The 23,233-nt window shown below is 38.1% G+C and overlaps 1 protein-coding gene and 1 long non-coding RNA gene across 5 annotated transcripts in view; both read right to left on the bottom strand.

Annotated features, from left to right (window-relative positions):
• The window catches only part of LOC114360304 (ecdysone receptor), a 125,363-nt gene that overhangs the window by 31,705 nt on the left and 70,425 nt on the right, over positions 1-23,233 (bottom strand). Inside the window, exon 1 of one of the 2 annotated variants that reach the window (XM_028314973.1) lies at positions 240-762. The exons of the other annotated variant lie outside the window; for it this stretch is intronic. Within the exon in view, the coding sequence (XP_028170774.1) occupies positions 240-555 (316 nt within the window). The 5' untranslated portion in view covers positions 556-762. Of the gene's footprint in view, positions 1-239; positions 763-23,233 lie in introns of those variants that run through there. 2 annotated transcript variants of the gene reach the window in all.
• Positions 2,654-5,521, bottom strand: LOC114360305 (uncharacterized). 3 transcript variants are annotated; one of them, XR_003656506.1, is made up of 4 exons: positions 5,175-5,521; positions 4,915-5,081; positions 4,170-4,833; positions 2,654-3,853 (listed from the first exon to the last, which is right to left on the bottom strand). It is a non-coding gene; the product is annotated as an uncharacterized LOC114360305 (long non-coding RNA). The 3 variants fall into 3 exon arrangements; XR_003656507.1 differs by having other exon boundaries at positions 4,735-4,833; positions 5,175-5,515; XR_003656505.1 differs by having other exon boundaries at positions 2,654-4,833; positions 5,175-5,515.

The raw sequence follows: 23,233 nt of genomic DNA, 5'->3' as shown, positions 1-23,233 counted from the left end.
ACAACAAATAACTTTGGAGGTTACAACATTGAAACAGAATGTAGGTAAACAAAACGATTGTGATGAGCGGGGCAAGGAGACATCGGCTCGGGCGCCCGGTCAAGGTATCCGGGGCAAAGGTCGATGACAGCGCGCTCGCCTCTCGCGATATGTTTGCCGCCAAAATCTACGCAAATCTACATTCGCAATTTACACATAACATTAGTTAAAATTACATTACGTTAACAAATCATCCTGACCTGATGACATTGACTCGTTCTCCGATTTAGGCGTCGTGGGTGGCATCGGTAAGGGCATCGAAGGCAGGGGTTGTGTAGGCGGCTGCTGTTGCATAGTGCAAGCGTTGCCCAGCAACGACTGAGCCGTGTTGTACGAGATGCCATCTTCGTAAGCCCATAGCTCGAGATTCGAGTACTCGGGCGACGCCAGCGATTCCGGTGACATAACCATCGCCGGTGGAAGACCGAGGGCAGAGGACGATGTCACTTCGGACGAGCTCTCCTCCAGCATACGAAGCGTCTGGAAGCCTCCGTTGTTCGACCAGCGGCGTCTCATGACGGCGAGCGTGTCATACGCTCCGGAATCCACAATCGCCGACGGACATCCTCCGACGTAGGCTTTCACTTCACTTTTTCCCCGCACTAAACTATCTAAACGCGACTCTATAGACGTACACCATTCGTCTATGCCGCTTTGGAACCGAGGCGAATCCACTGTCTTGATTTTATTGCACTCCAATAAGACGAGACGGTTTGATAGTGCAGCGATAACTTTTTCTAGTCACAACACAATCCACGCAACAGGTGAGAAGAGCACGCGAGTCCCACGAGTCGAGTTCGTCCGGCGTTTGAGGAACAGTGAGGTTACTGCGGTGAGCCGTAAAAAGTGGCACGTTGCGCGCGCGCGACCGTCGTCAACGGAATACGTAGAGCGAGCGAACGAGGAGCGAGCGACGCGGCCGCTCTCACTACTCACTGCCACGGTCGAGCGTGACGTCACGCGGCGCCCCGCGCGCCGCAGCCCCCGCTCCCCGCGGGGCGCGCAGCCGTGGCACAGAAAGTCAACTCACCGCGGCGACAGAATGTAGCGCGCCGATAAAACACCCTCGATTTATGAAGCAACTCGTTCTATCAAAACAACTCTCCGCTGTTCGTTACGCAACTTTTGAACTTGAAAAGAGAATTATAAAGTTATACAATTCGTTTTTCCTTAATAATCAACAGGATTAAGTCCTATGTTTGTGACATCAAGAAGTAAACTTTTAGGGAGTAGGCAATTTTAGTTATTCACGTATAAGTAGGAGGCAAAGTTACCTTATTAAACCTATAATACGAAATTGTTTCAATTACGTAGGTACATTAAAACAAAACGGCTAAACAGAATTTTAAGATTGTATGGTCAACTTCTGCTTCGATCAAGATGAGCCAGCCGCACCGCCACCAATGGCCAGAAATTAGTTAATGTTCCAGACTTTCAGATACCTACCTACCTACACGTCTGTGGATCCGATTGCAATGGGAGGAGGGAGAGAAGTAGGTATAGTAATAATACCTAGTAGGCCTATCATCTACCTACCTACTTACGTATTATTCAAAAATTTGCAACAGAAGAAAACTAATCAACTCTATCAGTCGGTGACAAGCGTTTATCTTACTTAGGTAACTAAAGATGACTCAATTACCTACTTACTGACACAATAACACGAATACGCGATAGTCTTCTAAAATATCAAATAACTCGACGACCTAAATTAGGCCTAAGTTATCCGACTCTTTCATTTCAGCAAAACTCCGAAGGTGTGTCGACTGCTTTATCTGCTTTCCTAAACAGAACGACGCCGATGCAATCGATATGTTTGCGATACACGTCGACGGTTGATTGTATGGTTAATTTGGCACTGGTTGCGCAAACAGAGATGTATTTCTAAAGAAAAAAAGAGTAATTTTACGGTTAGATAAGATTAGAAATAGTGATGATGGCGTCCGCCATGATTGCCGAGTTCACGTCATCGGATCACGTGTTCGCGCGGTGCGTTGACCTCAGTGTTTTGGAAATACATCACTACTTTAGTTCGCCATCTCCGTGCTCACAGAGAATCAGTCATGCAATAATTAGATGGGCAGAAAAACTATTCATTCTGAGAAAATAGCATTCAGGAATTGCAAATGACTATGAAAAATACAAGTAGGTAGGTACCTACCTATGTAACGTAAATATCGTCACCGTCGTGGCAGAATTAAATAACTGACAAAACCAAAGTTGCGAGATATTCACGTTTTTGTGATTTTTTTCGTTAAAAATGGTGATAACTTTTAAGGGTAAAAATATTTTACTGTCGGTCTTTTGATATTTTATACAGCAAATTTACCTTTATTAAATCAATATTCTTCGATGACGTTATTTTGTATTATTTTAAATTAAAAAAATAAAAATGTAATTATTTAGTTTTGCCACAACCGTATTTTACAACTAAGTTGCAGTTATTTAGTTTTTGCAAAAACGAATATTTCCATTGAATAAGTACACTTGTTTAATTTTGCCACACTTTTATTGACCTAAATGTTGATTTATTCATTTTATTTTATTTGTTTTGTTAATGCGATTTTAGTCAAAATCTGTAAAATTGTTAAATAATACTAGAATTTANCGGATGTTCGGGTTCCAAAACTGACAGTTAGGCACTCACCAGACCGAGGTGGGCATGCCATGATACTGGCAGAAGTCAAGATTAAAGTGAACATACCAAGTCCTAGATGGGTGACATATAGACCGTTTAAGAACATTCTGCTTGAACGGCTGAATTCGGATCTCAGTGCCATTCAGTGGAACAATTTTAGGAAAATTAATGAGGTTAATCATCTGGTACAGGCATTCACATCATGCACTGTCGGATTGATGGATTTACATGCCCCAATAACTACCAAAAAGTTTAAACATCCTCCCCACCCGTGGATAACAGACACTGTCAGAACAATGATGCGTATTAGGGATAATTATCACAATAGATATAAAAAACTCAAAACGTCAAATTTGAAAGAATGTTACGGAAGAATGAGACGAGTAGTACTTGAGGCGATGGAAAGGGAGAAAAAATGTTACTTTGAAAAATATATAAATAATAACATAGGTAACTCAAAGAAACTGTGGAAGAATCTCAAAAATACGGTGCTTCCAAATAATGAGAGGACTAATGAGCTGCCACCAGAGTTTAATGAACCTAATGTTATAAATCAGCACTTTCTACACATACCAGGCTCAAATGAAGTATCGATTTCTACATTATCTTTTTATGAGCATAATAGGTATAATCCCAAGGCTGTTTTTTCTCTCCAAACTGTAACTAGCAGGGAGGTGCTGGAGGTTGTTGGGGGGCTGAGGTCGAACGCACAGGGAAACGATGGCCTGGCACTGGATGCTTTGCTTCTCACCTTGCCGCACTCACTCGAGGCCTTGACAACTATTATTAATTGCTCACTACAGCAAGGAACGTTTCCCGAGGACTGGAAAGTGGCAGCGGTGACGCCATTGCCTAAGACCAACCAGCCGGCATCGGTGCAGGATCTTCGACCTGTTAGTATCCTTCCATGCCTTTCCAAGGTCTTGGAGAGAATAGTATGCAAGCAGCTAACCACATACTTGGAGAAGTACAACATATTACCAGGTTCACAATCAGGTTTCCGCAGGGGACACAGCACGGCGACCGCTTTGGCGGACGTTGTGGATAGCCTTCTTGCGGGTCAAGATCAGGGGATGGTGTCAGCATTAGTGCTTCTTGATTTTTCTCGGGCTTTCGACTCAATCAACACATCGTTGTTGCTGTCGAAACTCAGCTACTACGGTCTTGATCACCTCACTGTAAAATGGTTCCATAGTTATCTGAGCGGACGGAGTCAATATGTCGAACTGAGGCTGAGCAATGGAAAAAAAGTTCGTTCACGCTCTCTGCCGGTAAGTCGCGGGGTCCCACAAGGTTCGATCTTGGGGCCAATTCTTTACATCTTGTACAGTGCTGATATTGTAAAACATATTGCGCACTGTCGCTATCACTTGTATGCAGATGACTTGCAGCTATACCTTTCATTCGCTCCTTCTGACCAGTGCGAAGCTATGGCTATGCTAAACAAGGATTTACTTAGCATTTCGGCCTGGTGCTTTGAAAACTGCCTCACCTTAAATCCCAAAAAGTCCAAGCTTATGCTAATAGGGACTCCAAAAAACACTGCTAAGATTGACAGCTTCACTGTCAAACTAAATGGGGAGCCCATAATGTTGGTTGAAGAAGCCAGGAACTTGGGACTGGTGTTTGACAGCCATCTCAGGTTTGAAAAACATGTGACTGAATGTGCAAGAAATTGTTTTTATAGGTTGAAGCTCCTATACAGAATAAGACCTTATTTGAGTGAAAAGCTTAGGATAACTCTTTGTGAGGCCCTTGTATTGTCTAAGCTAAACTATTGTGACACAGTTTATGGGCCCTGTCTGTTAGCAAGTTCAGCGAAGTTGTTGCAGCGGGTTCAAAATGCATGTGCTCGCTTCTGCTTCCATGTTCCGCCACGGTCTCATGTTACGCCATTCCTCAATGCAGCCAATCAGATGAAGATGGAGGCCCGTAGAAAGTTGCACTTGGCGACAATGTTGTTCGGCGTCATTAATACAGGACGGCCGCAATATCTCTTAGACAAGCTAGTCCGTGCACCTTGTCGCAGTGAGCATAAGAGAAGGGTGATTACTCACGTCTTCCTCACACCGAGACATCGTACAGCGGCATTTCGAGGATCGTTTAGATTTGCAGCGTCTCGATGCTGGAACGATTTGCCCCCACCATTGCGTGCACTGAAAGTGAGACACACCTTTAAAATACAGTTGAAGAAGCATTTATTAGATTTACAAAATGAAATCTACTGATTTGCATACCATCGGAGCACGCACGTCGTTCGTTGGGCTTTGGCGTCGTTCCGGCTTTGAGAACGCTGCTCTTCTTAGTTCCCTTTTACCATATGCCCTTAGTCGTTCCGATGCTCTCGTTGGGTGGTTGAATGAGATCCCAATTAAATGTATTTAGGTCTCCCCTACTGAACACCCTGAAAATATGTTATTTATGTGAGTAATTGTTTAATTAGACACGAGGGATTATTCGTCAAGTTCTTAGGTCAAGGTTAGAAAAGTCCACTCACCTATCATGTTCATCAATTTTCGGCACCTGATTGACATTTTTATTTATTTTAACCACAATATTATAATTTCTACTCAATGGAATTTAATCACAATTTATAAAAGTTAAGTTAATAACTATGTAGGTACATTATTGCTAAAACCGATTGTTAATTATTTTTGTTACGTGGCTGGTGGACGTGGCAAATGTCAAGTCAACTTGACAAGTGATACTTTTTTTTTAATGTGTTTTTTTTTTTTCTCTTCTGTCTCTGCCTCGACTTTTATGGCCGTGCAGTAGAAATGGTTTTTGTTTGTTTTTGACATGTCTTTGTATGTTTATTAATATTGTTATTTATGTTTTAATTTAATTAATTATGCATCTTGTTATTATTTAATTTTAATTTTTTTATAATTGATTAATTTATTGAATGCTTAATTTATGGTTTTTATTATTATTTTTTTACTCTTTTTTCTGTTTTTGATATATAGCGCTGCAAAAAGGCACCCACTGAAAATCAGTGTCTTGGCAGTCACACTGTCAAGATATTACTGAGTGGGTGACCTTTTTTGGCAACTTAGTAATATTTTTTTTTTTATGTAATGTCTTTATTGCCTGAATCTGTGGTTGTCAAAATAAAATTATTTTCTTTCTTTCTTTCTTTCTTTCAAGGTAACCCGCGTCCCTAGACGACGCGCCATCTATGTACAGGTATGTGCTGGCCGCTTAAAATATTTTTATTTTAAATGCAATGTACCTAATATCCGGTTACAGAATTTATTGTACCGAGATAACTATTCGATACCCGATTCGAACCCAGATGATTTTTTTCATAATCATCATAACCATGCGAGTAAACATAATTAATTATACATAACAAATAATTATACACGTCNTGTAAAACATTTCCTTGCAAACAGATGACAATCTCCATAGTTGGCGGTGTCGGTGGCAGTTGCGCAAACGCATCATAGGTAAGTGGCGGCACACTCGCGCCGAGTGGCGCGCGCGTGGCGAGACGTATCATTTGCTTGTTATGGTGTAAGTATGATGGGGTTAGGCTTAGTTTACCCGGTAATTTGTAAAAATACCCTCCTCATATACCTAACTTTTTCTTGAGTCTCTCTGACCTCTCATTCACATTTTGTCACCTGTCATCCGCTTTGCAATGGAGGGAAGTCGAATCTTAATTTCAAACTCCTCCTATGTTCTTCTGATTAATTTCGTTGCGGGTCCAATGAGAGTTTAACTTTCCCCGGGACAAACTTGACCTTCATTGGTTGGGTTTTTATGGCAGTCAAGCTGTAGATCCTGGCTACACTACACAGGAGTTGCAGTGGTGGGAACGAGAGGTGGGATTAGTCCCGTGACCTCTCATTCAGGTCCTATTTTATATAGAGCAGGGCTCGATCTCCTCTTAGGAAAAATGTTCGCTACTTCAACTGAATAATTTGAAATGACTGAATATGTTTTATAAGATTTTATAATATTTGAAACTTTCGCGTTCCATTCCTATTAAAGTTGAATAATGTTTTATTGAAAAGTGATTAACTGATAATTTTATAAATACCTAAACAAACATACATTAATATTATTAATTATGCAATACTAATGAATAACAAAAATGCTCGTTATTTTTTTTGTATTTATTATTTTAGGAGAGTTCCCACGGGATGATTATGAATCAAAAACTTCAGTATCATAACCTCATGACCACTTGAAAATCATAAAAAGTGTCATTACAATAATAATCCCTATTAAAATCGCTAGTTCACACGCCGTAGCGAATTAACCCTAAACAGCGCGGTGCTTTAACTACACTGTAATTGTTGATATTGTTAACATTATCCCACTTCAACGAAACCGTGTCACTTTTGACACAAAAAATGGCTAAGTGCCATTTTAAGCATGGATTTGCAAATAAAATAGATAACTAATTGTGTCGCAAAAATTCTCACGTGTTAAAAATGATACTATGAATTATTTAAAGGGGTACTTATGGTTATCCAATGTATTTTTAACCGACTTCAATAAAAGGAGGTGGTTCTCAATTCGGTTGGTATATATTTTTTTTTATAATTCGAGAGTTTTATAGACAAGTCTAAAAGTCTAAATATTAATGTTCACACGGCTTATTATTCAATACATTTTTCCAATCAAAAATGTGTTTTGAATTTCAGTTTAATTTTTAATTGTCTAATTCTATTTTTACCCACAATAAAGAAGCCTGCACCTCACCTGATGAAAAGTGATGTGAAGTGAAGTAATAAATGAAGCACTTCAATCAAATTAGTAACGTCCATATTGTCTTTTGATCTATTGGGTGTGTGTAATAAAAATAGCAAAAAAAATAACAGAGGCTGTCTGAATCAATTTCGTCAAAACTATTTGGTTTTTGCCACATTATGTAAATAATTTNTCGACCCCTAAACCAGATTTTAAGATTGCATGGTCAACTTCTGCTTCGATCAAGATGAGCCAGCCACCGCCACCAATGGCCAAAAATTTGTTAATGTTCCAGACTTTTAGATTAACACGTCTGTGGATCTGATTGCAATGGGAGGAGTAGGTATGGTAATAATACCTAGTAGGCCTTATCATCTACCTAACTACTTACCTATTATTCGAAAATTTGCAACAGAAGAAAACTAACCAACTCTATCAGTCGGTGACAAGCGTTTATCTTACTTAGGTAACTAAAGATGATGACTCAATTAGGTGCCTACTTACGGTACTGCTGACACAATAACACGAATTCGCGATAGTCTTCTAAAATATCAAATAGCTCGACGACCTAAATTAGGCCTAAGTTATCCGACTCTTTCATTTCAGCAAAACTCCGAAGGTGTGTCGACTGCTTTATCTGCTTTCCTAAACAGAACGACGCCGATGCAATCGATATGTTCGCGATACACGTCGACGGTTGATTGTATGGTTAATTTGGCACTGGTTGCGCAAGCAGAGATGTATTTCTAAAGAAAAAAAGAGTAATTTTAGGGTTAGATAAGATTAGAAATAGTGATGGCGTCCGCCATGATTGCCGAGTTCACGTCATCGGATCACGTGTTCGCGCGGTGCGTTGACCTCAGTGTTTTGGAAATACATCACTACTTTAGTTCGCCATCTCCGTGCTCACAGAGAATCAGTCATGCAATAATTAGATGGGCAGAAAAACTATTCATTCTGAGAAAATAGCATTCAGGAATTGCAAATGACTATGAAAAATACAAGTAGGTACCTACCTATGTAACGTAAATATGTAAATGGAAGGTTAACAATGGTTCCGAAGGCAATTGATAAAACTGCAAAATATTAATCACTAATCAGACAAAAATTATATAAACCTACCAAGGCGCAAGGTAGTAAATATTTCACACATGACGTGTATTTAATTTATTTTCGGCGATGTGTAACTCTAATACTTACCTACCTACTAAGTATGTACTTTTTATCTATCTACTCGTAGGTAGGTAGGTACGTCAATGAATCTTATCTAGAAATCATTTATTGCACTCTACATACCTACAATTTGTAAAAAAAATAATGTAGGTAGGTAGGTAAAGTACATTAGCTCTACATTTTGCTCATATTTCTATCTAACGCTGCTATTGCTGTAGTAAAATAATGACTAAAATACGATTATTCCTAAAAATGATTAGTTAGATGGGTAAAAATGATTAGGTAATAGGTAGGGTAGTAGGGGGAACCTATCTTCCGGTATGACAATTTCCATTGTGATTAAGGCAAAAGGGGTTGGATTGGAAATAAAACGAAATCCAATGTAGCTTGAAATCGCAATCCATTTAGTGGTCATTCGATACAAAACATTTCGTAATGATTCTCTTCAAGTAATGGTACACCTACAGTCAAAAGTGGATGACACTTTGCAACAAATTAAACAAAGTCAATAAAGTAGAGAATAGATGAAACAGTTAATTGGGAATTATTATTCAGTAGCACATTAGCTCCATAATAGATTAAAAGTGCACAGCAAAGATAAGTAATATTAAAGTCATCCTGATACGTAATGAAAATTAAATTATTAAACCGCTTATAATGTAATTCGTCTTTATGGGAAGGTAACTAGATTAGCCGTGGATGAAAAATACCGACAATAAACAAACGATCTTAGTCACACTGGTCTAAGAATTTTAGAAAGACTCTCTTGAAACTTCTTGTAGTAGTAGGTACCTACATTACATAAGTTACCCCGCGCATTAGATAATTAATTACTTCAAAGTCCAGCTTCAAGAAGAGAAATACAATTTGCAGAGCACTGCTGTCGCCACCTGTACCGCAAATTGTCCAGTCGTGAGGTTGGTCAGTCGTGCGTGCAGTAAACTGCTCGATTGGTTCCCGTGCCCCCCTCCCCTTGTCCTTAGCCGAATTGCCTCCGGAGTCCGGAGTGCTTCGCGTCTATTACTCCATTTATTTAGATGATCTTTTCAACACAGTATCTCCAATTATACCAATTGGATTAAACTCCATTCAGTTTCCATCAGCATAATGGACATTAGAGGCAAGTGAATACAGATTTACCACAATCATTGGTTGGGTACTCAATAATGCTGATAAGTATTGTTAAACAGTAATAAGTATATTCGCCAATTTAGTTAGGTAGAGACTAGAGATCAAAAGAGAAGAGAGGGAGAGAGAGTAAACACTAAAACAGGCATCTTGTAAGTTCGCTTCACCATAAATCGCATCTACTCTCACTGCTGCTGGGTATCCTTCCGTTGGCCAAATTACTTTTCGCCAAATTTCACTTCGCAAACAACTTATCGCCAAAGTTTCATTTCACAAATAAACTTTTAGCAACTGTACTTTTCGCAACTAATTCATTTAGTCAAATTAACATTTGGCCAAATTTTACTTGGCAAATGTTTATATAGCAAATGTTTTATTTTGCCAAATATTATATCCCAAATAATTTGCTTGGTCAAATTGACACTTCACATACTTACGAGTACCCACCGTTACCCACAAATCAAAGCATAAGGCACATGGTCATGGTTTTCACAATAATTTTATGTAAAACAGAGAGATTGCAGAAAATAGTATGGTTGCAAAAAGTAGGTATTGTAGAAAATAGTAGGTTAGGTTAGGTTAGAACAGTGACCCTTAATGCGCGAAGGCGAGCGAAGCGTGCCGCGGCAGCGGCCGCCGAGCGCTAGAATCATCTCTATTGTTAATGAATCATTTGGAAATTTCGATAAAAAGAATGAAATATGAAAATTTATTTAGAAAAAAAATTATATTAACTACCCACTAAACAAAATAATAACCACAAGCTAATTTGTATTCCATTCTATGCACCAATCAAATTGTTTTGTAAATAGTTTATCGTGAAATATTTTTGCCAAATGAAACATTTGGCAACACATACTTTGCCAAACAGTAATTTGCTAATCAATAATGTGCCAAAAACGACATTTGCGAATTAAAAGTTTGCAATAAGTTGTTTTGCCAAATGAGAATTTGCCAAATGAAAATTTGCGAAACGTTGTTTGCGATGTGATAATTTGGGAAACGTTTTTTGGCCAAACATTAGTAATCCCTGCTGCTGAAGTGGCAATGGGCAGGGCACACATAGTACGCAGAACTGACGACCGATGGGGCAGCAAGGTTCTGGAGAGGAGGCCGCGTAAAAACGCAGCGTGGGACATCCACCCACAAGGTGGATCGACGACATCATAAAGGTAGGGAAGGCGCTGGACGCAGGCCGCTACCAACCAGGCAACATGGAAAGAATTGGGGGAAGCCTATGTTCAGCAGTGGACGTCCTATGGCTGAGATGATGATGATGATGATGAGGACTCCCACTGCGTAGGTAGGTACCGGGTGAATTTGTTATTAAGAGCAGACTCAACTAAAAGATACAAAGTACACTTTAAATGTACACTGATACTAGATTAATATTGAACTTTGTTCAAATTAATATTTTTTATGATAATACGAAGGTCGACTTGATTACGGGGTTAATAGCAGGTTATTGCCACCGAATAGAGGAACACGTCCTTAAGAGAGTCAATTTGCATAATCTTGTAAGACGTTTCTCTTGTTAAAAGGGAGATTATTTTCTAAATATAGCTAGAATTAAACGTAGGTAGAGGTACGAGTAGTTTAGTCTTAAATTAAAATTTTATTTAACCAATCTTGATAATCCGTCTAGCTAGACTACGTCTATCAAACTCGATTCTAAGTAAGCGAAGAATGAAGATACACAAATATGGATACCGTACCGTCTCTGGAAAAAATCTGGTTTGGCGAAATCGATGTAAAGATATTATTGACCAACAGGTATAAAAGGACATTGACGATACTATAGCAATTTGTATGTAGACGCAATATGTAATAGATTAAAATCATGAGGACAATAATGATGTTGGTTTAAAATAATGTACACTTAGCTCTAACTCCATAAAACTTGCAATTCATTCGACACGGCGTTGACTACAGACGCCTGTCAATACCGCCTCAGTAGATAGATGAATTAAACTTTTTGCTTCCATGTTTCCATTAAATGCAAATTACAGATGAAATTGATCGATCTACCAGTCCGAGCTAGTCAAGGTTAAATTATACAATTGGTACCTACTTGTCTGATGTCATTCCTAGATTTGCTTTTCATCAGTATAAATCCACTACCTCTTATTTTATTCTCGGCTCCTTAACTTTTTTATTTATTTTAACATCAGCTTACTTAAGAACTTTACCTTTTGGGATCGTTATAAATATAGAGTTAATAGCAGCAATAAATAATGTCAATATTACCATACATTATTAATTGAGGGCCATTAGTATTCAAAATTTAGTTTCCTAGTCGGAAATTAAATTATTCTTTTAAGACATCATTCGGTCTGCGCACCGTCAAAACCGCGTCTTGTACCATGTAAAGATTTTTTATTACATTCTACGTACAGGGAGTGATTAATGTAACCAAAACTTGGCTTGGAGCCATACACTTCTTTTATTGTGGCTTTGGGAAATTATTTTTCTCAAATATGGCTGCCTTCTTCTATCTATAGACAAACCTACCAGACTTGTCATCGGTTAATGCTGGGTCGCTTTTCTTTTGTTCTTACATACCTGAAACAAAAAAGGAATCATTTTTAGGATAAACAGAACAAGCAAGTTTAGATTCAGTTTCATGGGCTTTAAGTAGGTAATTTAAATCGGGTGTACCCTTAAAACATGTTTTATCAAATTGCATGATCTGGGCAAGACCAGCATGATGCGAGCCTTTTCTCAGTATAAGCGCACTTGATGCAAAATAGCGAGCAGGCGGCTGAGACTCTGGTGACCGGTTTGAATTTTTCCTGAGTTATTGCACCATTTAGAGCCGGCTGGGTACAAGTTGTCGTGTTTTTACTAGCGATGTGCAGGCGCATAAAAAGTGGACGCGGCAGAATGGTCCGCGCAAGCGCAATTAAGACCAAGGTCTTCAGGTTATCAAACCCATGTCGGCGACTTGCGATGCCGGCCGCGCCTCGTTGCCGTCGCAAAAAAATGTAGCGAATAATGAAGTCGATGGTATTAAAAGATAATAAGCAGGGTTAACACGGCGGGTGCATAGCCTTAACTACCCACGTCGCACCGGCCATTCGTTCAACCTAGCGACATAATAAGACGACATCCAGCGACCCATCTCATTTGCATTTAGGTTTAGGTATTTGAATTTCTATTTTTAAAAGCTTAGTCATAACTCCCTCGTTAAATAATATGCAATCACAAGCTCTTTCAAAAAGATTAATCAAGTCATTACGAAACCACACGGGAAAATCCAAAGACGCATTGTAGGTCAGTGAATGGTTCTGGCGGAGAGCCACAGCTCGGTACGTCCAGGTACAGGAGGAAGTCAAGGCTACAGTGCATCCACTGCATACGCAATGTTAATCCTGTTCGTTGACTCCACTGCATGCACTTGACAGTCACTGATGTCATTCGCACTAATGTGACCTGCTAAGGAACCATGTTACCGTTCTTTGCAGTCACACGAACACTTACATAATGCAACCTAGACAATGTTATGGCAGCTGTAACTGAAAGTAGCCCCTCGGTGGCAAGCCAAAGCTTTACTTTCGCTTGGACGCGCTCCGCATAGCACCTTTCAACCACTCTCTGTTCTAAGAAGTTAGAAAATGTTGGCAAGTTGGAATTGAAACCTTAAAACTGGTCCGGCAAAGTTTAGTTTCAAAGTCAGATGGTTTAATCTAAGTCGTTTTCAAAGTTGTGTCCTCAATACTATCATTTACGTGATGCAACTATCGAGTCCGAGCTGTGATATGGAATTGCGAGTTTCTTGAGGGCTGCCTCGGGCGTGCACTGTATTGTTGTTTGGGAACGAGCATCGAACTAGCGATGCGTGGCTTGCGCCGATTGCTTCCCAGATGAAGCTTAAATGTAGAAATAACTGTTTTCTGATTCCGAAGCTCCGCGATCACGTTTGGTTCATCTTTGGTTAAGTACTTGTTATTTATGATAGCATACGAGTATACATAGAAAAAGATATGAAAATACGTAGTACACATTTGGACAATGTCCTCGTTAATACCGCAACGCCCGTGAACGGATATTAATCATGATTAAAGTCAGCGAAATGTAATAATTGGGGCTGGCAGTGCTTTACGAGTTTATTTACGAGTTTCCCAGGGAGAGCAAGTTATTTTTTGGAAGAAAACAAACTTCGTGTGAAATATCGATGTTTGTTTTAGGTGTTTATGCAGACTTTATTACGGGTACTGGGCGCAAACAGCCGCGGGGTCGTCAGGAAATTAGCGCGATATTAGGCTTCCGAGTAAAGTGAACGTCGTAAATCGTGATTAAAAGACGATTCGAGATATTTGTTTACAGAAGTGGTGAAAAGTAAACGAGCTTAAAACGCTAATGAGTTTTACATAATAATACAAGATGAATATTTTGTTTCAGCTTAAGAAATCCATTAGACACTAACAGAAGCGATTTGATTTAATGAAATGAAATAAAACTTATTTGACGATCCAGACACGCTGAGCGACCAAAGAAAACCAAAACAAAAAAGAAGGAACAGTTGAAATGAAATATTTGCTAGTACATAATCAAATGAAGCTCACGAACGAGAAAGCAATAGGTACACTATTTACTGGAATCAAACTGCAATTAGGTCAGAGTGACTATGATGCACCGTCGTGGTTGACCGTTGCACGATGCGCGTGCGCCGCCTACAAATGGACTGCAGGCGTTGCGTAACTCATTGTCCCCACTTGCATTAGGTACGATGACATAAGAATAAATACAGGATACGCCTGTTACTAGGCAACTTCGCAACTAGGGTCAATTACATTTTGTTCAACTTTTTGTATTATCACAACACAAAAAGCTTTTGCCACGATAAAGGCGTTTGAAAGGCCTTTAATGGACGAATGGAATTTGTAAAACACCTTTTAGCGAGCAAGAATTCTCAAGCTATACAAAGCAAATAAAGACTTAGAGTGAAACGATTATGAATTTTATCAAAATGCTGGTAAACTAATAAGGAAAGGAACTCGTATTACTATAAAGGAATCCTGGTTTTTGACTATTTTTAGCTGTACGTTTTCTCAATTAGGTTGGTTAGGCTAACATATCAGGGCTGACTGAAATTCTCGAGGCTTGGTCCTCGTGGTTTCCTAAGAATGTCTGTGGCCAAATGAAATTCTTCTGCGGAAATTGGCGTGTACAGTAATTTTTCACGAACTGCTAGAGACAATATGTTGTGAAGCATTATTTATTTTTAGGCACTTTTCACTGTGATATTTATTTGTTCCTATTCATTACTTCTGCGTGAGCCGTGTCGTCTGTCAGAGGATACGTTGACTCCAGAAAGTTGGGAAAATTTGCCAAAAAACCGCAGTCGGGCTATAATAAGAATAGGTTGACAGGCCACGTCGGCTCTCGCTTCCTTGCCAACTTTGCAATTAGACACAATATGTTTTTTATTATTAAAAACCGCACATGTGTTTTGAGACTTACTGTTTTTGAGATCATACTTATATTTGATGTACGCAGATGCGTGCACAACTTCCAGTTTCCTTTAGTCATTCACGTGGGATTTGACTCTATGAGCTGATATTCATTGACAATTAATTGTAGCTTAGAATAATTTTAATAGGAAATTTAGCCAGTACTTCTTACTAATTCAATGACGAGTATTAAAGTTGTTAATAAAGAAACCACAATCAAATGGACTTCCGCGTGTACATGGCAATAGTCAACGAGGCAGGATTCATTTGCAAAGGAACAATAATTGCATAGTGCGGAGTTAGACATCAAGCCAGACCACCGCGAATAACATTGGTAGCAGCACAAATTGAAGGTAATTATATCTAATTGCGAACCACGGTCATGGCCAATAAGCACCAATAAGCAGTAACATGGGAAGGTGGGCTGAAGGTCCACGTCTACCTTTGAGAGATATCAACTTATTCAATTACCCTGAGGTCAAGTAGGAAATCCACGAAACGTTCCCAAATAAGATTCAAGTGTTTACGAAAGTTATTTCAATATTAATATGTACTAAGGCTTTTGCTTATCCCATTTCACTTAAATTCTTTGCTTTGATGTCTTCCAAAACAATTGAAGACACGAGTAAGCTAAAACAAAAGTTCTAGAATAATATCCTATATCAAATTGGACGGTTAGGTACTTCTGTCTGAGATTCCTCTTACTTGTAATTTATCAATTTTGTAATAATCAGTGAAGCGTGCGTTTGTGGTAACATTAGCTTAATTGCCGTTCTTCGTAATGAAAACACATTAAAATTCAGATCGAAATGGCTTTTGTAATGATTATCCAATGCAACTATAATGGTTGGTAATGATGTAATAAAACTTTGAACAGCACCTAAACAAAGTCTACTTTAGATTCATTCACCAGCGCATATAATTCACATGTAATTTATACTGGAATTCCAACACATGCTATTATGGCTATTGCCACAACGGTCCGCGAGACACCTACGAGCGCTTGCCCTACTTACTCTGGACAATAGCCAAGGCTGATCTAGGCGTAGATCTAGGTATTTGCAGATTTCAATTCGAACGAGGAGCTTCTAGTAACGCCATAAATAAATTGGATAAATTGGTTCGAATTCAGAAGTTATCGCTCTTGCAAGCTTACTAGGTATTAGGTATTTTTGGTGATGAATGCGTAAGGTATAATTCAATTAATCGAATTTGAGTCACACAAATGTTGATGATTTGCTTTCAAATTAGCACGTCGTGGCATTTTAGGACTTCTTCTTTCTCCTTCTAGATCTCAACATTTATTTTATAACACACGTGTTCTGAAAGAATGAAACAATCTGGTCAGAATCCCCTAATGGTTTATCATTGTTGAAGATGTTAATATTTTCAATATCATGTCTATTCGTTTTGATTCGTAGCTCTACAACATACGGCAGTAAGCACGTACATCGCTAATTTGATGCATTGCGCTGCGTGCACTACAAATATTAGACTCTGCATGATACAGAAATTATTTTCTTAGTTAACAGCTTTGCGTTAATTCTACATCTTAGCAGATTGTATCTAGCTAGACAGTACAACAGGTTTAAACTTATTATGAATTAGGAGCTTTCGAATCAGGAGCAGAAAAAATATTATTAATTAAAGAAATTACATTTGTTTACTGTTAGCTATTAAGATACGAATGTTAAGTACAATACTGACAACGGCACATTAAGTTAAACACTGACATCTTATGTTGTTGTAATAGATACTATTTTGCTACAACTATGTAGTCTGACTGCCTCGCAACGTTCGAATGAAATAAATAAACTGATAGCCGAAGACGGGATTGGCACGAACAGTCGCCATTAATACGATGACATCCTGTTCATAATCGATTCTAGCTCTAGCGTCTGCAACGAACGCGGAAAGGGAAACTTAATCATTTTTACAGTCACGTACGGTTCAGAACCAACACCATTGGCCTTTGATTTAGCGACCAATACTAGTGCAAATAGCATGGAAAATGTTGAAATAGTAATACGAGAATTGTATTACTCAGGTTGGTTCAATAATTCTCGCGTCGCGCGGGTCATGGGCACGTCTTGCGAGGTATTTATAGCCTCGTAACTAGTAACAGCCATTGGAGGGAGGTAAGAAACCGGCTGCGTTACCGTCAACAGCGACAGACCTATTGTTCATGCTAGGAATAAAAGTAAAATGGTCGCAAGCCACGTATATTGCATTACGAACGCGCTGTACATTACCAATAACTTTACAGCCGCATTGTATTCGATTGAGTTATGGACTGAGTTCATATAAAGCTGCGTTCCGTTTTTTTAAAGTTTAACTGAAAATTCTAGAATACTATCCTCTCTGACTTCTTTAAGCCCTTGCAAAACTCAAACAGCCAATTTGAAATAACAAGTATGGATCGGAGGGGATACGTTTGGATCGCTTCCATTACAATGTTGCTCGCCGATTTTATTGTTAGTGAAACAACTGACTACTGTATCTATTTCTGAGGTTTTATGTGTAAAAATAAATGCATACCAGATGTGAGTTTACCAATTTTCCCGACCATAANGACCATTTACGTTAAAGACGAAATAGCAATTACAGTACGCCGTAAAGAAAGCTCGATGGCGAAACCTCTGACTTTTAATTATTGCGCTTAATACAATAGCCCAGACGATCGACTTGTGGCAGAGGTGCTGCCCTTTAATCAAGATCTGTAAATCATTCGCGAACACCTCGATCCAGTACAATCGTGATAAAAATAATTATTACATGCCCAAATATTAATGTGTGGGTACGTATTATAATTCTTGTCGAGCAACTTTTTATGTATAACTTTATGAATCACTGTAGATGTAAATGATATTATGAATAACATTGGAATTCAATTATTGCCATATTCCCATAATTCAATGACTCTTTAATGTTGCCTGATCAAAGATTTTTCATTATTTATTAATAATGTAACGTGTTTAGAAGATATTAATTTCATAACCGTAGCGCGATCACGTAGCAGGCACATGTGCGAACTTTTTATACCCATCTTTATTGAACATTTAAGTCTGACATTTCAACTGACTATCGTTGTAATTACAGTGGCTTTATCCTCTGTCCTTGTCAAGTCCTTGGATATTATCTGGCATCCTTCTCTAACGTCCGCCTTAATGATATAATAATAAAAGGCAACACAAGTACAGTCGCGGAATGAAAAGGTTCGTCACCTTAGTGTCGGTTTTCGCTTGCACTAGGTAATGTAAGAGTCAAACCTGCCAACATAACAGTGCAAGAAACAGTGCTGCTAACATTTAAATAAATATGACGTTTGCTAACGAATAAGGTTTTGCTTGTTTATTTTTTGCACTGATGGGTGCAATGCAATGATGACATTGACCAATTGACAATAGTTTTTTTATTTAAAAGAAATAATAATGGCAGGTTGAACCAACAAGAAGGTTTTACTTTATCAATCATAATCTTCTTGACAAGACAAATCGTCAAACAACTTTGATCTGAATAATTTTGAACTTTACTGACGAACAGTTAAAGATTATTTTCTCTAACTCGAGATTATTCTGTAACATAGTTTCAAAAGGTAATATGTGCTCGCGATTCATTGAAGGAATCAATTTGAAAACTGACGAACCTTTTCATTCCGTGACTGTACTTGTGCTCGTTAAAGTAATAAATGCAGTTTAAATAGCAAACTTTTAAAAACTACGATCGTGCAGGAAAAGTGATATGGCTCGTTCGTTCGGAACATAAAATTTAATTAACACCTATTTTGATAGGTTGGGGTGATAATCCACCATGACTGGGGAACGAATATTCTTTGGTCACACCTCAATGGGAATTTTGAGACGCAATTTTCGTTTTAACATTTTCTTCTTAATGAGGATCAGTACTGTTGTAGAAAATTCAATAAAACTAGTATCTACGTTAATCTTTAAGACATAAGAAAGATATATCTTTTTGAATTATCCAAATCGGACCATTACTTACGAAGATATTAAGTAATAAACATAGGCCGTTTTTGCCGCTAAAAGTCAACGTACGCAAGGCCGCGTGACGTCATTATATCCGAATCGAGCGCAGCCGGCGTACTAATGGGATGGAAAANCTCGAAACTGGTTTCACAAAATGCTTATGTATGAAAACCTTTTTATTATTATACGTTATTGTTAACTACTATCATGCATTTACTTTTTAATTATGGCGATCTGCGTACCGCATATGTTTATCAAAAATAATGCCTATATTAGGCTTTCAACTAGCTCTTATAGTAATTAAATAGCTGACAGTTACTAATTACTTCTACTGTTATTATTTTTTTTGTAAAATCTTATAATCGCAAGTAACACATCATTTTTTTATTTAAAATTACAAAATAGAAAATTATAATTTACTTCTATTTATCGATAATAGGAAACCGCATTAGAACACGAGCACGGCACTATTTTACGACCGGCACATGCGGCCGTACTGTGTATTGTCACACGACAGTGGATATCGGAAGAAATTAAATACATTGCGCAGTAGTTGAGCATGACATAAAGTGGTTGCTAACTAAATCGTCAATGTACAAGTGTGTTAGAATTTTTATCACCACTGATTTCGATATCGCAGTAACTGTTACGGCACTGAATTCGTTCGTAAAAATGTTTGTTTTTTTTATTTATAAGCAAAATACCAATGGATTTGCAATACTTACATGTAGTAAATGACTCCATTGTTCCTGTAGTTCTTCGTTTCACTTGTTTTATTGCACGTAACGACGCATTATCCAAAATATCGGAGAACATTTCCTTAGTACGACTGAATCGCGACTAACCAAGCTACGCGCCCGATGTTCGTTTCTGGGCATATCGCGGAGACACGCGCCACGCCCCCGTTTCATATCTATTCCCTTCTATGATCTGAGCGTCCGCCTTAATGATATTTAATACAAGGCAACACAAGTACTTGTGCTCGTTAAAGTAATAAATGCAGTTTAAATAGCAAACTTTTAAAAACTACGATCGTGCAGGAAAAGTGATATGGCTCGTTCGTTCGGAACATAAAATTTAATTAACACCTATTTTGATAGGTTGGGGTGATAATCCACCATGACTGGGGAACGAATATTCTTTGGTCACACCTCAATGGGAATTTTGAAACGCAATTTTCGTTTTAACATTTTCTTCTTAATTACCACGGATAGATAAATACCAGGCTAAATTTAATTAGAATCTAGTCTTCAAAGGCTGAAGCATCTTGATAATAAAACAAAAATAGTTTAAATTGGCTATAGGCTGTCGGAAACCATCAGTTCTAATATTTATCCTTCGTCGAGAATTCCGTCTTATTGAGTGACGTCGTCTGTGTTGCGTTTTGATCTTTATGAACAAGATCATAAGAGGCATAAAGATGCATCGTCAATTGTCCAGAGATATGGCCTAGCATTGTCCATTGTAAAATAACGATTTAGTGTTTCCTAGATTATAAATTAAAGTTTATGTCCAACTTGTCATGGGAATAATGTATGTGGAGTACCTGACTACTGCGTAGAGCGGTTATTATGAATGCACTATTTAACCTATATTCTAGAAAATGTCATAATTCATCTATCTCACGTAGCAGTCAATTTATAATATTGATTTGAGAACAGAAGTTACCGCGACTCTTAACATGTGGAAGAGCCTCTTAATTTTCAGTCACAACACCTAGTCTAACACAATGGTGTAGCTGTCTAGCTATAATAACCTTATAAACCTTATTTGTTAATGGAAAGCAAAATCCTAGATTTTAATTAATTTACAAAGAATCGGCAGAATTAACACTCTCTGTTTCTTTCAGGGCAAAATGTAGAGCTAGAGACGTTGCTGATTTAGATCATTATTATGTATGTAGTTACTAATCTGAATGTGTGTGTGTGTTCAAGATATTAAATTAAACAAGAAATCATAATCCGTCCTTAGCGGCAGCCATAGCGAATAAAAATTAGCAATTAATATGCAAGAATAATCTACTATGGTTAACAATTGTAGGCGGGCCGCTCATTCCTATGATATACCATACTGCGTTCATTAGATTCAATTCGCTTGGCAGTGGGAGTTACCTGTTCAAATAATTAATATTGGCCTTACACTATCCTATCTGTTATATCTGACATAAATATCTTACATAGAAGTTAAACAATAGGGTACTTTTTTTTAATAACAGGTAGGGGCGAATGCAGATTAAGTTAACAGTGGGAATGGAATATGCCAGATGTTTAGGATCCGTAAAATTACAGATCGGCTTGCTTGACATAAAAATGGTGGCTAAATGAACGTTGCAGTGTATAACTAAAATCACCAATTGATGCTGGCCGATGACAACGTGTTTGGTAAGTAATCAGGACCAAAAGCAGGTCCCATTTACCGGTTGCCCCGATAATTCTGGCAGTAAAACGTTCCAAGTTTAAAACCTCAAGATATTTTTTATCTGTGGAATGCAAGGCGGTGTAATCTCGCGCCGCGTCACAAACTCATGCACAGCTCATTAACGTGGACATGGCAGTCATGGCTGGCATCCTTGAGAATGCGATAACAGTTGTGTTTGGACACGTCACATATACCTACCTAATAGACATGTAATAATAATGTTCTTTGAGAGTGCAGAGGAAATGCATTAATGCACTTTTACTGGCCAAACAGTAAGATTATAGGCAGCCAATCAGAAAATAGGAGTTATCTAAATCTTAGATATTTGAAATCTTTTTTATTCAGTGGAAAACGCAAAAGAACATGCATAGTAACAACGCTAACATTTGCCTCACTTACATGGGACCTTAAAGTGTGAACTAAAACTTCAACCGAAAAAGTCTTGCTTGCTCTTTCCAAAGATTTAAGCAATTGGTGGATGCAGAGAACAATCAGAATTATTTAAAAAAAAATTGTAGCAGTTTGAAATTTATTCAAAAATCAATGCACTTATCGTGTCGATGCGAGTTACTTACTACGCCACATAAACACATTCCAGTCAAGGCATTTTAATCTGCCGTGACGTCGAACGGTAGTGTTGGACCGATATTATGTAAAAACTGTAGCAGTCCCATGCATTGAATACATAAGATATAAATCATAAAGGCAATTATTGAAAAGGAACAAAATACCCGACGGTGTAAACTGAAAATTTGTGATTTTAAAATTTTCATACTGAACTGAAAAGTAGTTTTGATATTACCCAGTGTTATTCTAACACGACAAATGAAAATCCATCAAGCAGTTAAGGCTTACAGCAGAGCATGCCACAGAAATACTAATTATCCTCCTTCTGGCACAGTCGGGCAAAAATGTAGATAGTATAGAATGATCCAAAACAAGCTAAACGTGAAAGTCTGTGTGTGTCAAAGAGTGCAAACACTGTCTTTTATCAAGCAAATGCGATAGGCACATAGGTTTCAAGAGGTAGACACAATAATATGCCTTATCTCAGCCAGTGCCACTCAGTGCCCGTACCGTAGGTACCATTTTAAAAGCGTTATTGTTTTACTTCGAACTAGGTATAAAGAAAATAAAAGAAATGTCTCAATGTATGACTAATGTTTTGAAGGTCCACAGATGGTTATCTCGAATGATGATCCAGCTAAGCAGAAACACAATAATAACCGTATAATGATGCTTCTAAAACATCAAAAACACCAGGAAAATAAGTTACAGTGGTCTATCTACTTAATCACATTACAGGCTTGAGTTTGGAGAATCGTTTCATCATTCAGGATTTAGTACCACTCGTAAAAAAACTATTGTATAAGACGACTTTTGTATCGTCATAACCTCTCCAAGTGTTCTTTTAAATAGACTACTTTATCGTGGACCGAACTTTTCAGATCGAACTTTACAGACCTTTCATTTACCTTGAAAATTTTAAGCAAAATGCTTGATGAGATATAATCAAACACAATTCGTTACGTTACAATGGCTAACCCAGTCTGTTGCTTGTAACCGACTAACCTACTTGCATTCGTAGTATTGCATCACATTGAGTCAACACACGGCCGAGCATTCGCTTCATTTGTAAGATAGGTAGGTCATGTATGTTTGTACGTAACCATTATTTCAGCCTCATTCTAGTCTTG

Source organism: Ostrinia furnacalis, unplaced genomic scaffold, assembly GCF_004193835.3.
Source record: "Ostrinia furnacalis isolate ACB-3 unplaced genomic scaffold, ASM419383v2 OfSCF4936, whole genome shotgun sequence".
Lineage (NCBI taxonomy): Eukaryota > Metazoa > Arthropoda > Insecta > Lepidoptera > Crambidae > Ostrinia > Ostrinia furnacalis.
This window is presented reverse-complemented; position numbering and strand designations above follow the sequence as displayed.